The sequence below is a fragment of the Channa argus genome, chromosome 6 (assembly GCF_033026475.1).
Source record: "Channa argus isolate prfri chromosome 6, Channa argus male v1.0, whole genome shotgun sequence".
Lineage (NCBI taxonomy): Eukaryota > Metazoa > Chordata > Actinopteri > Anabantiformes > Channidae > Channa > Channa argus.
In genome coordinates, this window is record NC_090202.1 from 28,233,460 (window position 1) to 28,255,665 (window position 22,206).

General features: G+C 43.7%; 1 protein-coding gene and 3 non-coding genes across 8 annotated transcripts in view; 1 reads left to right on the forward strand and 3 right to left on the reverse strand.

The window, feature by feature from the left end:
• plekhg2 (pleckstrin homology domain containing, family G (with RhoGef domain) member 2) overlaps positions 1–21,942 on the reverse strand; it is a 59,980-nt gene extending 38,038 nt beyond the window's left edge. For 3 of the 5 annotated variants that reach the window (XM_067507116.1, XM_067507115.1, XM_067507117.1), the window contains exons 1-3: positions 21,508–21,942; positions 10,322–10,398; positions 292–815 (exon numbers count right to left, since the gene is read on the reverse strand). In XM_067507116.1, the coding sequence (XP_067363217.1) occupies positions 292–815; positions 10,322–10,370 (573 nt within the window). In that variant the 5' untranslated portion in view covers positions 10,371–10,398; positions 21,508–21,942. Of the gene's footprint in view, positions 1–291; positions 816–4,753; positions 4,848–10,321; positions 10,399–21,507 lie in introns of those variants that run through there. The other 2 variants (XM_067507119.1, XM_067507118.1) reach the window with 2 other exon arrangements.
• trnar-ucu (transfer RNA arginine (anticodon UCU)) lies at positions 9,679–9,770 on the reverse strand. The gene is given in 2 exon segments: positions 9,679–9,714; positions 9,734–9,770. It is a non-coding gene; the product is annotated as a tRNA-Arg (tRNA).
• Positions 13,395–13,486, forward strand: trnar-ucu (transfer RNA arginine (anticodon UCU)). The gene is given in 2 exon segments: positions 13,395–13,431; positions 13,451–13,486. It is a non-coding gene; the product is annotated as a tRNA-Arg (tRNA).
• On the reverse strand, positions 18,644–18,735 carry trnar-ucu (transfer RNA arginine (anticodon UCU)). The gene is given in 2 exon segments: positions 18,644–18,679; positions 18,699–18,735. It is a non-coding gene; the product is annotated as a tRNA-Arg (tRNA).
• Positions 21,943–22,206: the final 264 nt, after the last annotated feature.

Genomic DNA, 22,206 nt, shown 5'->3' on the forward strand with positions numbered 1-22,206 from the left:
TTTTTTTTTTTTAAACTTTTAGTAACATTTTGAGCTAATTGTTTTCTACTATTTTTTAAATAAAAACATGCTTCAAAACATATCTAGCTATGTCGTGAGGTGTTGTCCCTGTCATTGGCATTTTGTACATGCTGACCTATGTAAGAATTTCCATTGTTTATATTATATTTTGAATGTACATGTTTTCTTGTGATTTACTTGTAATACAGTTTTTCACCTGTATTTAAAGTAGCACTCCATCATATACAGCAGGTACTTGCAGTAACCTGTAGTAGTAGATGTATTTCTTACCTCCACGATGCTCTTCAGATCTCTGACGTAGGCCTGTTCGGTCTCCACGATCTCCATCACCACTCGCTCCAGCCGTGAAAGCTGCCTGGGTGTGGCCACCACCGCTGTAGCCGCGGAATTGGCTACATGTCCATTAGGAGGGTGTCCTGCTGCTGTTACCTTGGCAACACAGACCCCACCTGCTCCCACTCCGCCGCCATTTGGTGTGACGAGAGGAGTGAGGTCCAGGCTGATGTCTGAACCGTTCCTCTTTGGTGTGGAGGACGATGATGAAGTGGCATTGTAGGTAAGCGCGGCGCCGTACGGCAGGGAGGAGGAGGAGGATGAAGACGAGGAATGGGAGGCATCCTGCAGGGAGACTGAGGAGGCAGAGGAGGAGAGGGAGAGGGAGGCAGGACGCTCGCTGTCTGAGCAGACGGTGTTGACTGACGTGCAGGAGGAGGACGAGGCTCCTCTGTCGCCGGACGACATCATCCTACCCACAATCCCACTCAGAGACGAGACTGAGGAGGGACGTTTGGTAGCTGGAGAGACACAGAGAGTGGGACAGTTTAGCCATGAGCATCAACACTAAACCCAACACAACAAGAGTTGTGCCCCAAAGATGCATCAACACATCATAGAGAATGTTCACAGCAAACACAAATCAATCATCAATGTGTCAATAAGCTTCCAGCTCAGCCACAAACTCCAGGTAAAAACCAACAAGAGCTCAGTGAAGCTGCCTCTGAAGAGTCTGACGCTGTCACGTCTCCGTTTGTCTCCAAACCCACGTCGATATCATCCAGGTTAAATGCAGCACGTTGCACCTTTAACTTAATGTTACAGTGTTTGCTGCTCTGCTGCTTGACTGTCTCTCACACACACACACACACACACACACCTCCACACTTTTAAATGGTTTTCCCAAATCCTCACAGCCAAGATAGTGTCTGTGTGTGTGTGTGTGTGTGTGTGTGAGACAGTCAAGCAGCAGAGCAGCAAACACTGTAACAGTGGACCCCCTCCTGCAGAGTGTCTGATTCTTATTGCTGATCATAAATATGTTGATAATGTTTCTTTTCTGACAGTATGACGTCCGGTGTTTGATGCTGTAGGATTCTTATACACCTCACAGTCATGTTCCCTGTGCAGCCTCCATCCATTGCAACCTCGTCAATGAAAATGTTGCACATACAGAACTATAATGGCTGTTTAGCTGCAGGGGAATGTAACTACAAGGACACAGGGCTGGTCCATAACTTTAATCTGATTTGTGGTGTCATGTAAATCTTATCTTCAACTTCACTGACTGACGTGTGTTTAATCATGTTTGAAATAAAGCTCTGGCTGGACATATGTTTAGTGTATCATCAATTTGTCCACTACATGTTCCCTTTAGCACCATGGCACCAAACCTGCCCATAAAGGTTCCACTCCTCTCATGAAACACGCTCACTCGTATTTGAAATTTCTCTTTGTCTTTTTGCTGTGGTCACAATTTGATTCCGGAACCTGACTCTGCCTACTTTGGTTTTGTGAGTAACCGCTTCCTATTGACTCTCTGTTGCCGATCGACTGTATGACTAAGGACTATGAGTGTTGTTATCGACCCATGAAGAATCAAGATTATCACAAACCCTTGTAACCACGTCATTAGAGGAAAAGGATTTATCGCACTATTGCTGTGCTTTGATCAGGCCATGCACACATTTTTTTTTTCCAGGCCATGTGATTATCTGTCTACTACTTTTTGTGGCGTCAGTGCTGGGAGATTTGGGACTTTTTGGGATTGTGTCAGTGAGGAGGTTTTCAGAAGTATTGTTGTAACAGGGAACTTGGAGCTCTTTTCACATCAGGAACTGGAACTTTAAAACGGCCACGTTCCACTCGCTCACTGCCAGGCCTGCCTCTGTGATACGGACCCTTTCTTCAAGTTGCCCACCCTCGCTGCATCTCAAGTATATCTACTCTGCCAGGACCATACTCCACTCTTCCCCGTAAGAACCTTGGTTCTCCTCTAGACTCGTCTCCCCACTCACTCTAGTGAGTTTTGTTTTCATGTTCAGACACCATATCCCACAAGTCATTGTCAAGATACTCATCTCTGTGTCCTTTCTCATAGACTGGAGTTCAGCACCACCTAGCGAGTCGGAGGACTTACTGCATCTCCATCCATTTTTGTCAACTATTATACTTTATAATAAACCTCATTTAAACTGAGAAATTGTGTCAAGCGCCTTATTGGGTCCAGCCCTACAACTAGTACCTTACAGAGGTGGAGACGTGTTTAAAGTTTGAATTCCAGACATGCTGGCAGGAGGACGTTCTGTTGAATGAAAACCTTTTCCAGTTTATAGCTATTAAACCCTCCATGTTCCTTTTAGGTAACAGAACAGCAGCAGATTAACCAGCTGTCAGCAGTGTTGGAAAGCTGTGGTATGTCCACACGTGGTGTAAAAGGTTGTTGGACTTGGTTCCACATGAGGAGGTGCTGTTTAAAGTTATTACCGTTTAACATGCTGTCATGTGGCTCATGAGGATTCTTGTATCTGTACAAGATGCAGAGCAGAAAACAATCTGGAAGGACGAAGAATTTAGGAGAAGATCAAGCTTGTGAGGCTGAAATGGCACAAATCACCTCCGTAAGGACTGAACAGTGGATTGTTGTGAAGATGACAACGTGTCTGTAGTTCAGCTGCTCAGAAAACTGGGCGTTTTTCCACTGAAACTTGAGTTTTAAGGTCAGAAATCTCCAAGTGTTACTGTGAGCTGAGGCTCCTCCTCCTCATGGAGGAGCTGTTAATGGAAGGTGCAGCATGTTATGAGCGTCTGATTCTATCCTGTACTGATGCAGTGTGCAGCAGTGAAGATCTGTCATTGTCTCAACACATCTGGCAGATATCCAACATCTGGAGGAAACAGCTGCAGTTGTTAAAAACATGTGAAAGATGTCTGTACTTCTACTGTGGACTCCTATAGCTGCGGTTTGTCACACGAGCTACCAGCCAAAGATCTTTACCCAACTGTTTGATCATCATATCAAGAGTCCAACTGAATTCACACCTTGACTCAACCGAGCAGTTTCTAATATTTTACACACACACACACACACACACACACACACACACTGAGCAGCAGCAGCAGTTCACACATCCTGTCCTCAGTCCTCAGTCGATGTGAGTCAGTCAGGACATGCTTGTGTGGACACATTGTGGTGTGGGGAGGACATGGTAGTTTTAGGGCTGAGGGTTGATGTGTGATGTGTCCTCACACACAGACAGATCACTTGGTTCATATTTCCTGTCTGTCTGCAGAACGGAACCACAAATGTGAGGATCATTTCGAGCAGCACACTTTTTAAATCAGCAGGAGCAGGAAGTCTCCTCATTTCATGTCCAGAAAAGTCCCTTCACTGCACTGATAATGAACTAACAGGGGTAATGGAGTGTGTGTGTGGGAGGGGCTTAACAATCTCTCTGCTCTGCTCCCCCCTCCCCCTTTTTATCAGTCTGGATTTGCTCCAAGTCAGAAACCACTGACTTCATCCCCATGGTTTTATAAACAGCACTGACATGGGTGAGTGCCGACCTCGCCACATCATCATCATCATCATCATCATCATTATTATATCAGCTAAGAGAAACATTGTGTGTTTACAAATGGAAACACAACAGAAAAAGAAACCTAAACCCAACTAATGTCAGATCAGACCGAAGCTGTGAAGAAGCTTCAGATCAACTGGTGATGACTGTGTGTCAGCGACGAGAGAGAAACTGGATAGAAAAAAGTGTTATTGAGCAACAAAATCAAGAAAAGAAAGAAAAGCTAAAGTTTGAAAACCAGAAGTTCATCATGTTGCATCAGCTGAAAACCACACAGACACACATGCTGATACATTTCTTCATGTGAATCTGCTTAAAAATGAAACTACAGAAAGTAGAAACCATCTTATGTGTCAGACCAGAGCAGTTCCCAAACATTTGGACTTCTTTAAAATGAACTTCTGGATCCTTCATCACATCTTCTGGCCTCAGTGTGGACTGGAGTTACAGCGTGAGCAGCTTTCAGTTTCAGCTCGTTTCATTTGGGGGTTTAGAAGCTTGAGGAGGCCAAAGTCTCCAGTGTACGACAACAACACCCCCACTTTCTTAGCTCAATCAAATCCTGATTTTCAAAACGAAAATCTGAGTTTCACCTGGTTTCCAACACAAATCCACAGCGCGTGTTGAAGGACGACAGAAAAAGCAGGCGATGCTGATGTAGAATGAAAAAATAAAATTCTTCAAACAAACTCTGGACAGTCAGCACTTTAAATCTGATGCGGAGCCACAGTGTCGTCAGCTAAAGAACATTCACAGTAACAATACTTCATTTACATCTTTGTGAATTTAAATACACAAAAGCATCGAACATCCTGCAGCTCAACCTGAAACAGTGTTTAAGCAGAGACAAATGTCAGAGTGAGGACAGACTTACTTACAGTTTGCAGGTTTCCGTGTGTGACTGTGTGTGTGTCAGTCAGTCCACATGCATGTGATGTGTAGTGGTAACTGTCAGTCACACTCAACGACTTGTTGGATTTCCTGTTTTTGACTTAGTGTGGTGTGTGTGTGTGTGTGTGTGTGTGTGTGTGTGTGTGTGTTTCTGTGGGGACCAGTCAGAGTCAGAGTGTTTGTGTAGGAGAGTTTTTTTTCAGGGGCCACACTTCTTCCAATTCTTCAGTTTTATCGTCACAGAGTTTACATACTGTCATCGAGGGTCCAACTCTAATCCTACGCACTCATTCATGTGTGTGTGTGTGTGTGTGTGCTGAGTGCTGTGCACCTGACTTGAAATACAGGATGTGGTTTTGTGAGCATCATTTGTTTCTCTCTGTCGGGCTTCATTTAGTTTCTGATGTTCACACTGATGTTAATTCCAACTCATCTAAGGACTGAAGCCCCACTGGGACTGGATTTCTGTCTCCACAGGAGGTGGGAGGCTGATTCTAACATTATCTGTCAGCGATTTTAATCCCATCTAAACTGTATGTGGGTCATTTTGTTCCCCCTCACAAGTCACAATGCTAAAAGAATTACAGCCACAGTGACGTCCTGTTTCTATGCTGCTCACTCTGTCATTCAGTTTGAACTTGTCCCTGTGGAGAACACGGTGGACATGCGGTGGCTCATAAAAGGTGCAACAAAGCCCAGAGATATTATACCGTCTACAAAATATGGACACTGACGTCTGCTGCGTCTTGCAGGCGAGTTGCATTCAGGTCGTCGGTGTGACGTCAGAAAGTGTCTTTTTGGGAGCTCAGGCAGTTCAGTGACAGTGACGGGTACATTTCATGTTTCAGCTCCTCCTGACATCAGCCCCCTGTGAAAACACAGCTCCATCATCCTTATTACTCAAACTAATCTGGGGGAATTTCATACAGCACAAATAATACATGCACAATAATTACATTTTGGAGCGAACGAGAGGGGGCGGGGTTATAATCTAAGTGGAAAACTTCAACTCACAAGCTCAAGAAATTGCAGAAACGTTTGTGTTTCGATATGTGGAGTAAAACTATGGAACACTCTCCGTGTGTTCCTCTCAGCTCAGCCTCACTCTCTGCTCTCCTTCCCCTGCGGCACTTCCTGCTCTCTGACCTTCATTTTGTGGTCACTCTCCTGTTCTGGTCTGAGGTCGGGTTTCTTTTCACTCCTGGTTCTGATTGTTCTTTGTATGTGCACAACGTTTTTTTCACTTAAACACGATTCTCATCCTTCTCTGTTTATTCTCTGCCCCCAGTTGTTCCCTTGAAAAAAGATGTATTTTACTTTATTTTACACGCAATGTTAAAATTGTGTTTGACTTCAATCTGAATCATTCTGCTCTAAAAACACGCCCATTCGACACTGCTTTACCTTTACATTAGACGGAAAGTAAGAAGATAATTTGGAGCCTCACTACAGAACGTCACACCTGCGTGCGAACAGCGAATCTGTCTTTTTGGTCCTGCTGTGAGTGTCATTTTAAGGTGGAATTCCTCTTTAAGTACATGCTATGAACCATAAGCGGTGGATTCCAGCAACAGCACGATTACAGTAATAACACAGTAGCTCTTCGCTGTCGTGTTAGACCTCCAGCACTAAACAAATCACAACCTGTTTGAGGCACTTTACAACAAACTGCAGCACGTGGACCTGCAGGGCTACACCAGTGAAGGAAAACCCAGCATTTACAGGTTTATCAGCTGGCAACATTGCTCATAATTTTAAGAGAACTGCTAGAAACTTATTTGGTACAGAAGCGAACGCAGTTTAAAAAACACAACAAAATGATTGTCTCTAATTGAGACATTAGAGACAATCATTTTTCTGATCGGATACAAAGTATGTTTGTAAGGTCAGAGGGTGGATACCTGAACCAAGCCCAGCGGGTTCAGGCTGTGCTCAGACAGAATTTAAGGAACCACGTTCAGGACAGACACGAAATATGAAGTCCAGAACAAACCGCTGAAAGGAGGAAACCACCTTTCTTTGTTGTCTGTGTGCTGAGAGGCAGCAGAGACTGAGCAACAGGGACAGGAAGCGACTCGTCTCACATCATCGGTTTCAGCGCAGAGCACTGATGTTACAGCCCCCGTGACCTTTAACCCCTTCATAGCAATGTGCCAAGCATTGCTTAACCCTGGAAAGATGCACACACACACACACAGAGGCCCTTGAGTTTCCTTGTGTTTACATTCAGTCCTTTAGTCAGAAGTGAACTCCCTTAAACAATCTCCTAATTTTACATCACTGACTAACTGATGTCTGCACGTCTCAGAACATCCACCAGTTTCAAACTGGGTTGAGTCACAGCGTTCAGTTGATTTCCCTTCAAACCAGAGGCCAAAGCTCAAAGACAGCGTAAAGGAAAACTCAAGGTGTCGTTCCCCAATGGATTTTGTCATTTAAAACGTCGCTACATTTATCACGTTTTTAGAAAAGCTTTTAACAAATGAGGCCTTTTAGACCACGACAATCACAAAGAGACCAATCAAATCCTGGGACTGTAAGTTTGTCTGCTGAAGGTCAAACGGTGACTTCAGGATATTTATGCTCTTTCTCACGGGTTTTAGAAGATGGGAAATGTTAATTAAAACAGACTCGCGGTTTTCCTGTTAAAATTGTCTCTTTAAACTCACAGCGTCACATCTTATGGCGACTGTGGCGCAGGAGGTGGAGCGTGCGTCCACCACCCCCACAGTTGCTGGTCCGATCACATGTCAAAGTGTCCTTGAGCGAGACACTGAAGCGAGTTGCTCCTGGTGAGTGTTGGCCAGCTGCACATCAGTGTGTGAATGAGAAGCAGTGTATTGTGCTTTGAGTCCCACCAGGTAGAAAAGTTCAGACCATTTACCGCTGAGATGTTAATAAAATGTGGAATAACTGTCCTGCCTGTATGTGTCTTATTGTGCTTTATTCAAATATATCTTACTCTCACTGATGTTGTTTCCTGGTTTTAAGCTGCAAAATATTTGTCAATCAGTCCCTTCAGTATTTGAATTTGGATTGTTAAATACTGTATAAGGTGTCAAGTCAGGGTACAGGGGTTATTAATGTGTCAGATGGTTATTATCCTGATCTTCACTGTAGTATTTTAAACAACTTTGAATCATTCAGTTATTTCCACTGATGAAACAAATGCTCATATGTGAAGACAGGATACATGACAAAATCTAAACTTTTACTTTAAATGGTCCACTATTGTATTTTACTGGGTAAAGTTTAATATACAGTAAACACTCGGGGATCAGGTCCCTGACTCTGGTTTTCTGATATAGTCCTTTTGAAAAGCTTTGTGACTGTGTTCACAAATCAGAAACAGTTGCACATGATGGACTTGGCTTGACAGACTTTGTAACACATGATATCACTTCTGTAACAATAGTTTACTGCATCACATGTGAAATCTGACGCACATCACAGATTTTGTGTGTAGCTGAGCAAACACGGGCGTCATCACAGTGAAATTTACATGAGTGTTCACTTGTGTGGTTTACAGATTTTTCTGATACTGATGTGAAATCTCTTTCAACTATTTCAAATATAATATCACATGTGCACTATTCATTTGTTGCATTTATTTAGATATTTATTTTATCTTTGACCTTTTTTCTTTTTTGTCCATTTTCTCATATTCATCTTTGCTTTTATATGTTTAATCTGTGTTTTGACCTAAATTTAATTTGTATGATTGTGTGCTGTAAATGTATTTTTCTCTTTAATCCCTTTTGTGTGGATTAGTTTCATTAGGATCAGTCTTAGACTTTTCTGTTTCGTTGCCTTCTTTCGGTGCGACTGTTGTTTTCATCATTTAACAGCATTTGACTGCTTATCGTTTGTCGTTTCTTCGTTCACCTTTTTTCCGGTTGCACTCATCTGTGAAGCACTTTGAATTACATTAACCTGTATGAAAGTTGTTATATAAATAAAGTTTGGATTGTTTTAATTGATTGAGTTTGAGTTTCATCGTTACAGAACGTTAATGATTTTCTTCGTTGATATTTTCGTTGTCGTTAAAGTAAATCTCTGTGCTAAATGGGCTGAAACCTTCTGAGTCTGCAGCAGGAAGCTTTGGCTCTGCTCTGACTGAATCCACTTTTTTTGTACCGACTTTACTTTTGTCCTGACAGTTGTTCCTCCCTGGGGTTTGGTCTGAGCTGACTGCTATCAGAGAAAAAACAGCAGGGAGTCTTCAGAAACCAGTCCATCACAGTCATAAGCTGCTTAAAAACATTCACCGCCTGCGTTCTCCCTAATTTCTGACGCCCTCCACTGCTTTATCACTGTTTTCTCCTTGTTCTCCTCCTCGTTTCTGTTCTACAGTGTCATTTCTCTGCAGTCTTATCTTGGGCGTTTTCTCTATTTTCTGCTTCGTTCCTTTCTATGGTTATAATCAACAGATCTGCTGTGGCATTTTATTGTGTGTGTGTGTGTGTGTGTGTGTAACATTGTTCAGTGTTACCCTTTATCACCACAAACCATACAACTTCCTGCACACACTGATGTGTGTGTGTGCCCAGTTCTGCATGAATGCAACAATCAGTGGTGTGTGTGTGTGTTTGAATGCAGATTTGTCGTGTTTCAGACTGTACATAACTGTGTTGTTTCTGTTTGCCTGTGAGTGAATGCAGCTAACTATGGAAGTCTATATAACAGCATGGAGGCCGTGTAATTACACATCATTACTGAGCCGCTGAGAGTGTGTGTTTGTGTATAAAAGCAGTCCGTGCTGCCTGGCTGACAGGAAGTCACAGCTCAGACTGTCTCACTATTTCATGTTGCACTCATTGTGATTTTTCAATTGAGCAATGCTTTTTCACAACCATTAGGTTCTTTTTGGAGATTTAGGTTGATCATCTGCAGCTGGACGAGCCATAAAGATCGACTCTGGTGGGACTCGAACCCACAACCTTTGAATTGCTTTTCCCACGCTTAACTAGAAGTCCAACGCGCTATCCATTGCGCCACAGAGCCACACATTTGTGTTTCCGACTGGTGACTTGATATTGGACAAATCAGCAACAACATGTGCGGTCTGTCTTTCTTTGTGTTGACTTTGTGGCATTTAACGTCCTCGCACTGACACAGTTACTGACTGACAACACGTAAAAATAAGCCCGTGTTGAAACAACAGCAGAGCGTGTTGGTGAGAGCCAGCTGCTTCATGTCCTGGTAAGACATGAAATTTGATCCAGGAAGTCCCTTTTTAGAAACAGATCAATTGGCCTCTAGATGCCAAAACATGAAACGGTTACTGTCCATCTCAGCGAGGACTTTGGTTTTTCTCCTGTGGTCCACAAATGTGAAAAGAGCTCCAACTTCTAATAAAACCTCTCGGTTTGTCAGAGACCTTCAGATAAAAGTATCGATTAAGATTGAAACCAAAACCTACAGCCCCTCTTTCAGCTCTGGGTGTGGTCTCCACCACCTGAGGGAAAAACCTGAAGCTTGTGTCTGTTTGCTGTTTGCTGTTTGCTGTTTGCTGCTGGGATGGTAACACCCCCCCACACCCCCCTATTTTTTACCTGAGGTACTTGGCGATCTTTGGCTGCCACGCCGTGACCCCTCAGGCATGGTGTGACTTGTCACAGGAAGTAGAAACCTGCAGAGACATGCAGAGAAAACCATGGTTAGCCCCCACTTCACCGACCCAGTTCTGTTTCTCTCCTGCACGTCTGTCCACGTCTTTGTTTAACAGAGGAGACGCAGAGAAGAGGACCATACTAAAGAATCTGCTCTTTTCTGGAGTAAGAAGAATGAGGACATGTGTAATGTTTGGCAGGAAAACAAGAATGTGGTCTCCCCTGTGTGTGTGTGTGTGTGTGTGTGTGTGTGTGTGTGTGTGTGTGTGTGTGTGTGTGTGTTTGTCCACTGGAGTCTAACGGCCTCCTACAAAGTCATTGATACAGTAAAATAGTTTGACCCAATTAGCCAATTGCACACACCCAAGTCTGCAGCTGTCTGCTGGACGCCACTGAGCTGTGGGTCATGAGGGGACTGGGGTGGACGGGGGGGCGCATATGGGGGTGCATGGGGGTTGGGGGCATCAGCAACCTAAGGAAGACTCAGAGCAGTTCTGCAGGTTGTGTGTGGAAACACCTGTAACACGTGGACGGAGAGCAGCCAAAGCATGTTGGTGTTAAGCCTGATAAATATGGATTCTGCTGCGGGTTTTCATAACTATGACTTTGGAAACACACACTTACACACAGTCATATATTCCTTTTTAAAGTTTAATTTTCTAGAAGCTGGAATTAGAAATTCTTCAAGAAATTAAAGTTGCAAATAGTTTTTAAAGGTAAAAGAGATGAAATTTCAAATGCTGTAACTGCACAGGATGTAACCTCCCAGAACATACAGGACTTATAGAATGATCACAATGCTGGATTATTATGATTGTGAAAGGACAAATGTTATAGACCATATGTCGCCTACTTTATTTAATTAAAGCTTAAAACCTGATATGAAATGATATGGAAACATATCATAAGAAACATAAGGCTTCATCTGTATCTTCCAGTTTAGCACTGGCTGAGTAATTTAAAAGCTCAGGGTCTGAGTCCTGCAGGACTCGGATTTCCTCATCTGTCAGAAGTTCTGAGGGTTAAACCCAGTCAAGTGGACAGTGTGACTTATTAGAGAGTGTGCAGGGGCCTCAGCAGAGAAATTATGATTTCAAGAAAAATGAGTCTGAGGTGAAGAAAAAAACAAGAAAACATCAATCAGTCAAACAGTCAGACTGAGAGGAAACACAGCACTGGGAGAGAGGCAGGATATAAAACGGTGGATTCGATCCAGCATTGTGGTTAAGCAGCCCTGAGGTTACACACACACACAAACTCACAAGAGAAAATTCAGCAGCGTGGGTGTGAGCAAGTGTGTGTATATTGGACCTCCTCATCCTCCTCATCATCACCTACCAAGGTATTTCCAGGTGCATCCACTTTAAACACACACACACACACACACACACACACACACACACACACACACACACACACACACACACCTCATTGACTGACAGTGGCAGTGGACCAATGCTATCACTTACATCACAAAGAACTGTGTTCTGTGTTCTGTGTGTGTGTGTGTGTGTATGTGTGTGTGTGTGTTATCAAAACCATATCTCATCACCACAGATACAGGAAAGACTGTAAAGAGACGTCAGCTGCACTGAATTAAACGCAGCCATCAACCACACTCCGGTTCCTCCTGCTGAAGCACCGAGCTCCACAGTGGAATCAGCCCCAGATCCCAGAATGCATCACTACAAGAAAGTCACAGCAGGTCACAGCAGGATGTGCAAACTGAGATTAGTACAGTCAACATCAACAACACGACAGCCACAGACAAAAGAAATGAATGAAAAGAGCAAAGAGAGTCTGCGGTAAGTCACTGAAGCTGGTGGAAGAGAGGTGAGAATAAAACATCACGTCACAGCTTTGGCTTGGCATCCAACACACTTCCCTCCCTGCTCCTCAATCTGTTCTTAGACACAAACTTCACCGAGGCCTGAGTTTGACCTGTCAGCAACATCAGTCCTGGTCTGTAGAGAGGTCGAACGTGGAAAAATCAGCCCTTTGGGAAGCTGGAAATACAACCCAGGAAGACAAACAAGCAGGTAACAGTTCTCCATCTTTGCTTCTCAGATGGAGACGGAGTCAGATTTTATCAGTCACACACATCGACTGACCGGTGACAACACTGAGCTCATACTGAGCTCATACTGTGTAAGGAGACCCTGTAATGAAGCTCCCTTCAGGTGTCCCTGAGAGGAGATGTGAGGACACAGTGACCCTGACTGCCAAATTCTCATCAGTCCAAGTGGACATTTGTGCCAAGTCTGGCAAAATATGCTCACAGCATTTCTGAGAAAGCACAGTCACAAGAATGGAAGGAACAGACATAATGATCCGACCACAGCTGGTCAAGGCACAAAGACTTAATAAAGTTATTAAAGTAATTAGGGATGTCTTGATAACGCTTTATCCCAGACTAAGTACAAGTACAAGTACTTACATGTGAGTACTCGCCAATATCAAGTACTGATACAAGTACTAATAACCTTTTTTTAATTCTTGAGAAACATGAGTTAGACTGTTAGTATCTTTATTAGCAGAGTTACCTTTACTTTTGTCCTCATCCCTTTTTAAAATACAGCTGAAAACCACCTCCACCTGCAGAGATTAACGAGGTATCAGGTGCAGTAACTGAGAGGTTTTACAAGTAAGAGGCCTTAAACCAGGCCCTCAACCCCCGACTGCTCCTGTGGAGCTGCTCGGTGGTCACAGATCAGACATCTGTGGATGTGATCAGGCTGGTCCTGGTCCTAAATTACCCAAATTAAACAACTCGTTTGTCCTCCGTGGATGTAAGCAGGCATCAAGAGTGTAATGATGGTTAGTATCTGAGCAATTTGGCACTGCAAGTATCGCAGACCAGGGTTTTTATGGGGGTAGAAACAGGTACATTTAGAGCCTGGTTCCTCTAGTGTCAGTGTATCGATACATTAAACATCTTTAGTTTAATGACAAGATTCCCACAAACAATGGAAGCTCTGGACACTGAGGACACAGGAGGACGGAGCAAGGAGCACGTGGCTCTGTGGCGCAATGGACAACGCGTTGGACTTCTAGTTACACACTAATGAAGTGATTCAAAGGTTGTGGGTTCGAGTCCCACCAGAGTCAACATTTAAAGAAGTCACAGCAATCAGTGACTTTTACACAGTCCAGAAGGTTCCCAACAGTAAATTAGTGACACATTCATACTTTCCAAATAAAGTAAAATTACCTAATGGAGTGTGTGATTGATCACAGTAATTAGCAGTTTTAATGATGAAACCTTATGAAATAATGTGAATTAGCTTCATATTTGAGCTTTAATGCTGGTTGTTCTGCAGAGCATGAAACTTGGGACCTGCTCAGTACTGTGTGTACATGTTGTGTCCTTCTTCTTTATGCTAAGCAGACGGATCCTAAAGACAGAGGTTGCATTTATTGGGAAGTCAGGTCTGTTATGTAAATGTTTTCTGACTTTAAGCTTCTTTGTCGAAATGTAACGATGTTATTTGTAGTGAAACATTGTGCTTATTAAACCGTGGAAGAGGAGGTCAGAGAAAAGTGGCAGTAATATGGATAAATACTGGTTTCAAAAACGAAAATGAACTGGTTCAACTTACGTGTGACTCAGTTTCAGTCTCTTTCAGCCTCAAGAGGAAGAAGAGAGCTTTACATTCGAAATGATTCACCAATCATGGATGAAAAAATACAATATTTGGTGGCCGCATTTTCTTCAGAGGCAACATTTTCTGTTCTAATAATAATTGAATGAAGAGCTACGTTTATTAGCAGCAGCAGAGTCAGTAGAAGGTGGTTAAGAGGCTTCACCACAGGAGACGTCACCAGAAACCAGGGTTTACAGTCACAGTCCCGTCTGTTGTTGCATTTAGGCAACAGCAGCACTTCGGCTCAGGTTTGAGAAAGTTGAAGGTCTTTAAACATGTTGTGGTTTAATGTGAACATGTGAGTAACAATAGACTTTAACAGAGAACCGTCTGTTAAACCACATGTTTCTCCAACCTTAAACCAAGAGCTGTGAGAGTCTGAGCTGAAGCAGAAAACTGTGTAACGATGCTGCCGTCACTCAAATAGGCGTCGTACTGAAAAACCAGTGTGAAGGGTTTAATCATACTGATGCTAAATATGAACATTTCCTTAGTAACGATAATAGAAAGTGTAAAACAGGCAAAATAGTGAAACTGACGTTTGAGGTAAAAGTGTTCAATTCAAAATATTAACTGTAGACACACACACACACACACACACACACACACACACAGGACAATGTGAGAAGGAAACACCCAGTGACATAATACATTCCCAGTGAAGGACTGAGGATTGCACAAAAGATCCCAACAACCACACACACACACACACACTTATTGTGTTTGAGGAGGGTGGTGGCAGAAAAAGGTTCAGTGTAGAGATGTGTGTGTGTTTAACCCTACACACACACACACACACACAGGTTCATATTTCTGTCCTTGTTAGGACATAATGCAGCTACTTAACCCCTTTACACTAACACAAACCATCACAACTAACCTAACTCCAACTAACCTAACTCCAACTAGCTTAACTTCAGCCTAACTCTAAACTCGAACCCAATTCTGACACTAACCTTCAAACAAGGCTTTTCAACTTGTGAGTAAAATGAAAAATGTCCTAACTCAGGAAAAGAACCTTTTTGGCTCTAACTAGGTAACAAATACAAACACACACATTCATTAACACTGTCACAGGAGAGACATGCAGCCTAACACACACACACACACACACTCAGTGGTCCAGGCTAAACAAATGCAGTGAGAGTGAGTGTAAACTTCCAGTAGTGCCAGTGGAAAGAAGAGACACAAAGGCGCCTGTGTGTGTGTGTGTGTGTGTGTGTGTGTTCACTACATTTCAGTTTCACTTTGGACACTTGTATTATAATGAACAACAGAAGCATCAGACATGTAACTGAAACATTCATCTGTGGATTTTCATTATCTTGATTATGATTATTGTCGTATTCTCCCTCTGCTTGTCTTCCCTCCCACAGTCCAAACACATGCATGTTAGGTTAAGTGCTGACTGGCCCTGAGACAGTCCAGCGTGGACCCCACCTCTGGACCAATGACAGTTGTGACAGGCTCCACCCCCCACGACCCTGAACAGGATGAGTTGTTCAGGTGATGAATGGAGTAATTACCTGCAGCTCCTGCACAGTTTATGCTAAGTTAATCTTTTGGTATTTTTTGGTTAGTTCCTGTCCAGCCTTCACATGTGTCTCTGTGGTGGAACGGACGGCACAGTGCACATCTGGTTAAACGCTTCAACACACCGTGTCCTCGTTAAAACAACAATCACATTTCCTGCAAAAGTCACTTTTGATGTTTGGTTGCAGAGGAGTGTAACGTTCAGGACACGAGGCTGAGCCACGGACTGAGGTGTGTCTGCGTCTGTGTCTGTCCTTATGTGGGCCAGTGCACTGTGTGTGGTCTCAGTGTGTGAGTGTGTGTTTGTATACAGATCCCTCTCACACACACACACACACACATATAGCTCAGTGATGTTTCCCTGCTGTTTCTATTATACCCCTGGCTACACACACACACACACACACACACAAAGACATGGCACAGGGACTGAGAGTTAGGTGCTACACAGGTCACCAGGTGCGAACAAGGTGACGTCTCCAATCACTCAGTCATATGAAGGTGAACTCATTCAGAAGGAAAAAAGTGATTATCAGATACTGAACTGCACCAATGAAGCACAAGCTGTAAATGTTTTATTCCCAGCTTGTTGTGTCCAGGGTCTGTTCTTATCAGCAGTTTGGATCATCAGTCGCACGTAACAGCAGGTCTTCAAACAAATTTAGATGCTGTCCGAGCATTTGACTTGGGAGGACTTTCCCAGCATGTGCAGAGTCTGATATCAGCAGAACTTTACAGAGTCAACAAATGACTCATTTTTATTTTCCAAACTTATTTTCTGGAAAAGTTTCACCTCGCGCTGAAATGTGCTGTGAGAGGCGAAAGTCTATCAGGGAGCTGAGTGTTCATCGTGTTCACAGTTACATTTGCTAACACTGAACTCAAAGTCCAGCTGAGACTTATGCGAATGGACACATTGACACGTTGACCTGATGACAATTAAAGTCAGCAGGATTTATCCTCTGGAGACTAACAACATCCACGTTTCATAATGACATTTTGACTCTTTGTGGCTAAAAATAAGACCCATGTTCTAATAAATAAAGAATCGGACAAATGGACAAAATGTCCAAATCATCACAGAGTAAATATGAACGATAACTATGACACTTTGTTCTGTTTTCTTCTGCTCCATTGTCCTGTGTTGTATTCTTGGAAGCAGAGTCCTCTCAGTGGACAAGGAGCTGAGACAATGCATGTGTCATCAGCTGCTGCACACACTCAGTCACTGTGTGTGTGTGTAGGGAAAATCCCTGTGTGTATTTATGCCTTGTGTGTGAGTAATAACAGCAACCGTGTGAGTGAGACAGATATGATGGGGGTCAGTGATTCATGATGGGAATGTACTGTACAAACACACACACACAGACACACACACAGACAGTGGATCATTGTTGAACTGCTGCATAAAACCGACAAATCTACAGATGATGAAAACCATTAGAACAAACCCCGGCTGCAAAAAGCAGAACTGACTTAATTTGACTTCATTTCATTTCATTTATTTAATATAATTTCCGACTAACTTCAAACTTTAGTGCCTGCTAGTGGCTCAGCCTGCAGCTTGGATTGTTACCCAACCAGAGAACAATGTGTGAAATCAACTTTGCAAAGCTTGAGGCTTCAGATCATGTGTGTCGACCTCTGGGTTCACAGTGCAGCCAGACACAATTAATATCCACAGAGACACATTCACCTAAAAGCCTCTTTTCTAACCTGATTGTATTTCCTACAGTCTGACCAGCCGTTCTCATTCCTGAGGCCTGTTTGCGTTGGTGGTCAACACTCTGAGCTTTTATCGTAGTACAATAGAAACCTGAGCACTTCAATATTTGCTGCCTAAAGCAATGATGTCGAATATCAAGCAGAAGAGACTCAAAGCGCTTTAATGATGATGGTAACACAAGGTTACACACGTGTTACTACAGTAAAGGACGGACGCGTGTGATGTTGTCACTGTTTGTAGTGTTGTTCCCATGGCGTCACAAAGTGGCCCTGGATCGTCCAATAGTAACACGAAAGGGACCTGTGGTGTCAATATGATCCGCCAAAGGACGTCCGATGCGACACAATTTGACGCCTCAGGAATCATCATCATCTGACGCTGCGGGATGAGACTGCACCAGTCAAACGGCATCTTTTTGTTTCTCTAAATTCCATGTCGATAAACCAGTAAACTGACTTTTATTAGCAGACTGGCTCATTAGGACACAGAGCTGGAGTCAGTCTCTTTGTCTCTTCTGTCTCATGCACAGTGAAACCACATCGTACTGAGTGTAATGAACATGTATAATTACTGTATGTATCCATGCATTTGTGTGTGTGATGTTTTTGTTGTTTACTGGAAAATCTGTGGTATACATCTGTCGCCTCAGCCACACACACACACACACACACACACACTGATGTATGTCGGACTAATTATTATAAACGACAAACACTGGTCGCCGAGGAAACCGTCCTCCCACATCCCATAATTATGCTGCATGGGTTTGATATTAAAACTGCCTCCAAATACTTGGGATGGTTGGGGTGCGTTTGATTTCTGCATGCCTGTCAAATCCCTGGCTCTTTGACTTAACTCTGACATGCAGCAGAGACGGGACGGACGCCTGATTTTAAAAACCTAAATTATGTCGAACATTTTCTGATTAGCTATTTTTTATGCTGTTACATGCGACCGCCACTCAGTTGTCAGTTTATTAGGAACACAATACCTACATGTGAAGACAAATCTAAATGACGTCAGGACGTCACTCAGGTGGCAGAGGACAACATATAGAACGTTGTCTCTTTTGTATTTCTGAATATTTTCCCTTATTGTTCCGCCTTAATTCCCAGCACTGACATGCAGAGTAAAGTGAGGATTTACTGTGCTCTTTCTAGAAGAGTCTATGGTGAAGAAGTTGTCACTTTTCTCCTTAGAGCCTTTATAATAAATCACATGAGCACAGAACTTTCAAAGACAATCATTTACACTCGCACACGTCAGGAAAAGATGATTACGGCAATAAACAAATCACATCCAGTTGGGGGGGGGGGGGTCAGTGACAGCACAAACACTTGGTTGTGGGTAAAGCCTAAAGGTTGACTCTGGTGGGACTCGAACCCACAACCTTTGAATCACCTCTTCAGGGAATAACTAGAAGTCCAATGCGCTGTCCATTGCGCCACAGAGCCTCCTGCATGGTGCAGGTGGTGCATACAGATCATAATGAATGGTAGGTTTGTCCAAACGTTCTGCACGTCCCCCTGCACGGGGTCAGTTTCAGGTCCCACTTGCAGGAAAGAGACAGAGAAGGACGTGAAGACGTGAAGAAAAGTAAAACAGAGAAAGCGAAAGAAGGCAGAGGGAGAAGGAGCCTGAAGAAATGAAAGCAGAGTTTGTTTGAACTGATGACGGGAGAAAAGAGGATTATGTTTATGAAGTGATGGAGAGAGGAGAGGAGGTGTGAAGGAGGAGGAAGACGCTTCGCTTTCTCCAAACAAACTCACTCCAAGTTGAAAATCTATGTTTATTATTCTGCAGCTCTCCGTCAGTCGTCCCTCCGTCCTCTCAGTGCCAGTTTGATCAGTGCAGACACTTTGTCTGCAGTTAATCTTTCGTTCAAACTAACAAAGATGCTGATAAAGTTTTAACGTGTCCTGCAGCCTCTGGCCACGTTCACTTTCACCGTGCATGAATAAACACAGCTTTCATTTTAAAAAAAGAAGAACTCGCCACTCGTGTCCACGTCCACGGTCGTCCAGTCAGAGTGGACTTTAGTGTGTGTGAGCACATAACCCACAGAGGGAAGTTGCCTCTATTTCACTTCTTTGCTGTTTGGAAGCTTAAAGGCCTCCACACCAACTACACTGAATCAATGAGGAAACACTCATGTGTCTGTTTTTAGTTAGATCGATGCGCCGAAGGACTCAGCTGTCAACTGGCTGCCAACACACACACACACCCACACACACATACACTTATGTCATTAGTGTTTTAGTCATCCAAGCGCCTCACTGGCCAACAACCAGACATATAAAGATATAACTCCCAGTGGTTCGGCCGTTGGGGGGAAATCGTGGAGGTGATTCATCGCTGTCCATCTGGGAATCAGCTGATGAGCACAGATTCTGTTCTGAGTGTGTGATGTAAGGCACCGATGTGTGTGTGAACATTAAAAGCTTTTTGGTCAACAGAGCCAAAGTATATTTGTCCGTCTTCAGAGAGAACCTGAAGGCACCACCACATTCCTTCTTAATCCGTCACTTCCCGTTGGTGTGAAGGTTTTATTAGTTAGAGAAACTCTAACTTGTTGATTTTTACCTCCTATAAAAGCCAGAGGCATTCAGGTGACTGTGGGGACCGATGATGCATTCACTGACATCCTGACTGCTTTTACTACAGTTTTGTCTCTTCAGTCAAGAAACATCTGGAATTGTACTGCACACTTGTTTTAAATTAAAGGGCTTGTTTGCAGTGATTCTGTATTTTAACTAATTCCACTAAATCCTGCGTGAGTCCATTTTTGTTGCTACTCTGTGGTTCTCAGCTCCAAACTCTTTAAAAACGCTTCACAATTACATTATGGTTTCTGCAAAGGCTCCATCATTTTCTCAAACAGCTGCTCATTGTGATTTTTAACAAGCTGGAGTAAACAACACATCTGCTGGGAACTATTTTCAGCAGCGCATTAATCCAAGTTCAGTCTTTAGTGAGTATTTGTGGCAGCGGGATGGTGGATACGTGAGGAACATGTGGCCCAGTACAACAGTGAGCCTCAGTGATACGGTTGAAAAAGAGGAACCAGATACTTCAGGCTTTACACAACGTTCAGCGTTCAGTCGGTGCATGAAGGAAAATCTAATCTAGAACCACAATGTTTTCTAAATGTCCGGGCTTAGTCCTTATGTTTGGGTGTGTATGTCCCACATCTGTCTGTGTGAGAAAGTGAAGTGTTTAAAAGAGGAGAGAGTGAGCAAACAGGATGGGGGGGGGCTTCTTTATGTTTTCTCCCCCGCTCTGCCTTTAAAGTGTCACATCTCTGTTTCACCCCAGGGACGACAGAGGGTTTTGTCCTTTCTGTGTAACGTAAATTCAGGGAGGGAAGCAAGATGAGTAAACTGCAGTAGATAACAACTGACAGATGTCGTACAGACGAACGAACAAGCCCGGAATCCAGATGACATCAGGTCTTGACACACACTGAGTTACACGCTAAATCAGTCCACACTGAGAGGTCTTCTGAGTGGCCCCCTACAGGCTGCAATGCTCACGGTTTAGTGCCAATTCTCATTCCCCTCAGTTAAACTGAACAAAACCTGAACACTTCAGATTAGTGCAGACATTTTATTTATGACACATCTGGAATAGAGCTCATGTTCCAGCACTAACCTGAGTGAAGCATTGTCCTTATTGTTTTGGCGTTTTACTCGAGTTTGTGTCCACAGACAGCTCAGTCCTGATGATGACAACAGTAGCAGTAACAACAGTGTTGCGCAAAGACGCACAAACCATCCACGCGCCTGCGAAACGTGTGCATGAGCACGAGCACACGCAAGCTCTTCAATTGCTCAAAACACGCACGCGCGCAGAGCTATGTATGTGCAAAAAAGCTTGCATGAAAGATTTTCAATAGTCAGTAATGTGATCGATGGGACTGATTGGAGCCTTTGAGTGTGCGTGTGTGTGCGAGTGTGTGTGTGTGTGTGCGTGCGCGTGCGTGTGCGTGTGTGTGTGTGTGTGTGTGTGTGTTGTCAGCTCACCGGTGCTACTCTGATCATTTTCTAATATTTTCTTTGTGTTTCTTTGTTGTTTCCTGCGCGTTTCCCTCATGTTGTCTTATTTTGAAGGACTAACTCTTGACCTCTCCCACATCTTATCACCCCCCCGTAACTTTTTGTTGTTATGCTATTCGGACACATGTGACATAAAAAAGCAACACACATGTTACAGTGAACGGAGCGTACCTCGGTGCTGGTGGGGAGCGGAGACATGAACGTCCAGCAGCCTGAGTCCCTGCAGACCCGCTCGGCTCAACTCTTTCTCCGGTGTTCCTGCTGTTCCACCGGCCGATCCGGACGCATTGGATCAAACACTTTCCGAGCTTTCGACAACTTTCCTCTCTCACACACACTTTGCAACTCCAGGAACTTTGACTCTCGGACCTCCGGTTCGGACAGTAACCTACTTGGCCAAGTTTTACGCACCAAGTGCAAAAAGGAAAAGTCTGTCCGACATCTGTCCGGCAAAGTCTTCAAATGGTTTCTCGTCCGATTTAAGGCTTTGAAGAGTTAAAAAGCGGAGAGTTAAAGTGTAAGAGTGACAAGAAGTTGTTGCCAGACTCTGAAAGATGTGATCGGTGGTTTGGAGATGAGCTCCGGGCAGTGCAGAGTCGGCCTGATCCTGTCTGCGGGAGAAGGAGAGGAGGAGGGAGGGAGAGAGAAAGAGAGAGAGAGAGAGGGGGGGGGGGGGTGAGAGAGGGAGGTCCAAAAACCATCAGAGAGAGAAAGAGAGAGAGACATTTGTGACAACTGTCCAGCTGTTTACAGGAGAACAAACACCTTCTAAGAATCAGTTTCACCCGAAATGTTTTTTCAGTCCTGCTGATTTTCCCCATTTTCTTTCACAGCAGCGCTGAACCTACCGTGTGTTGATGGATACAGAAG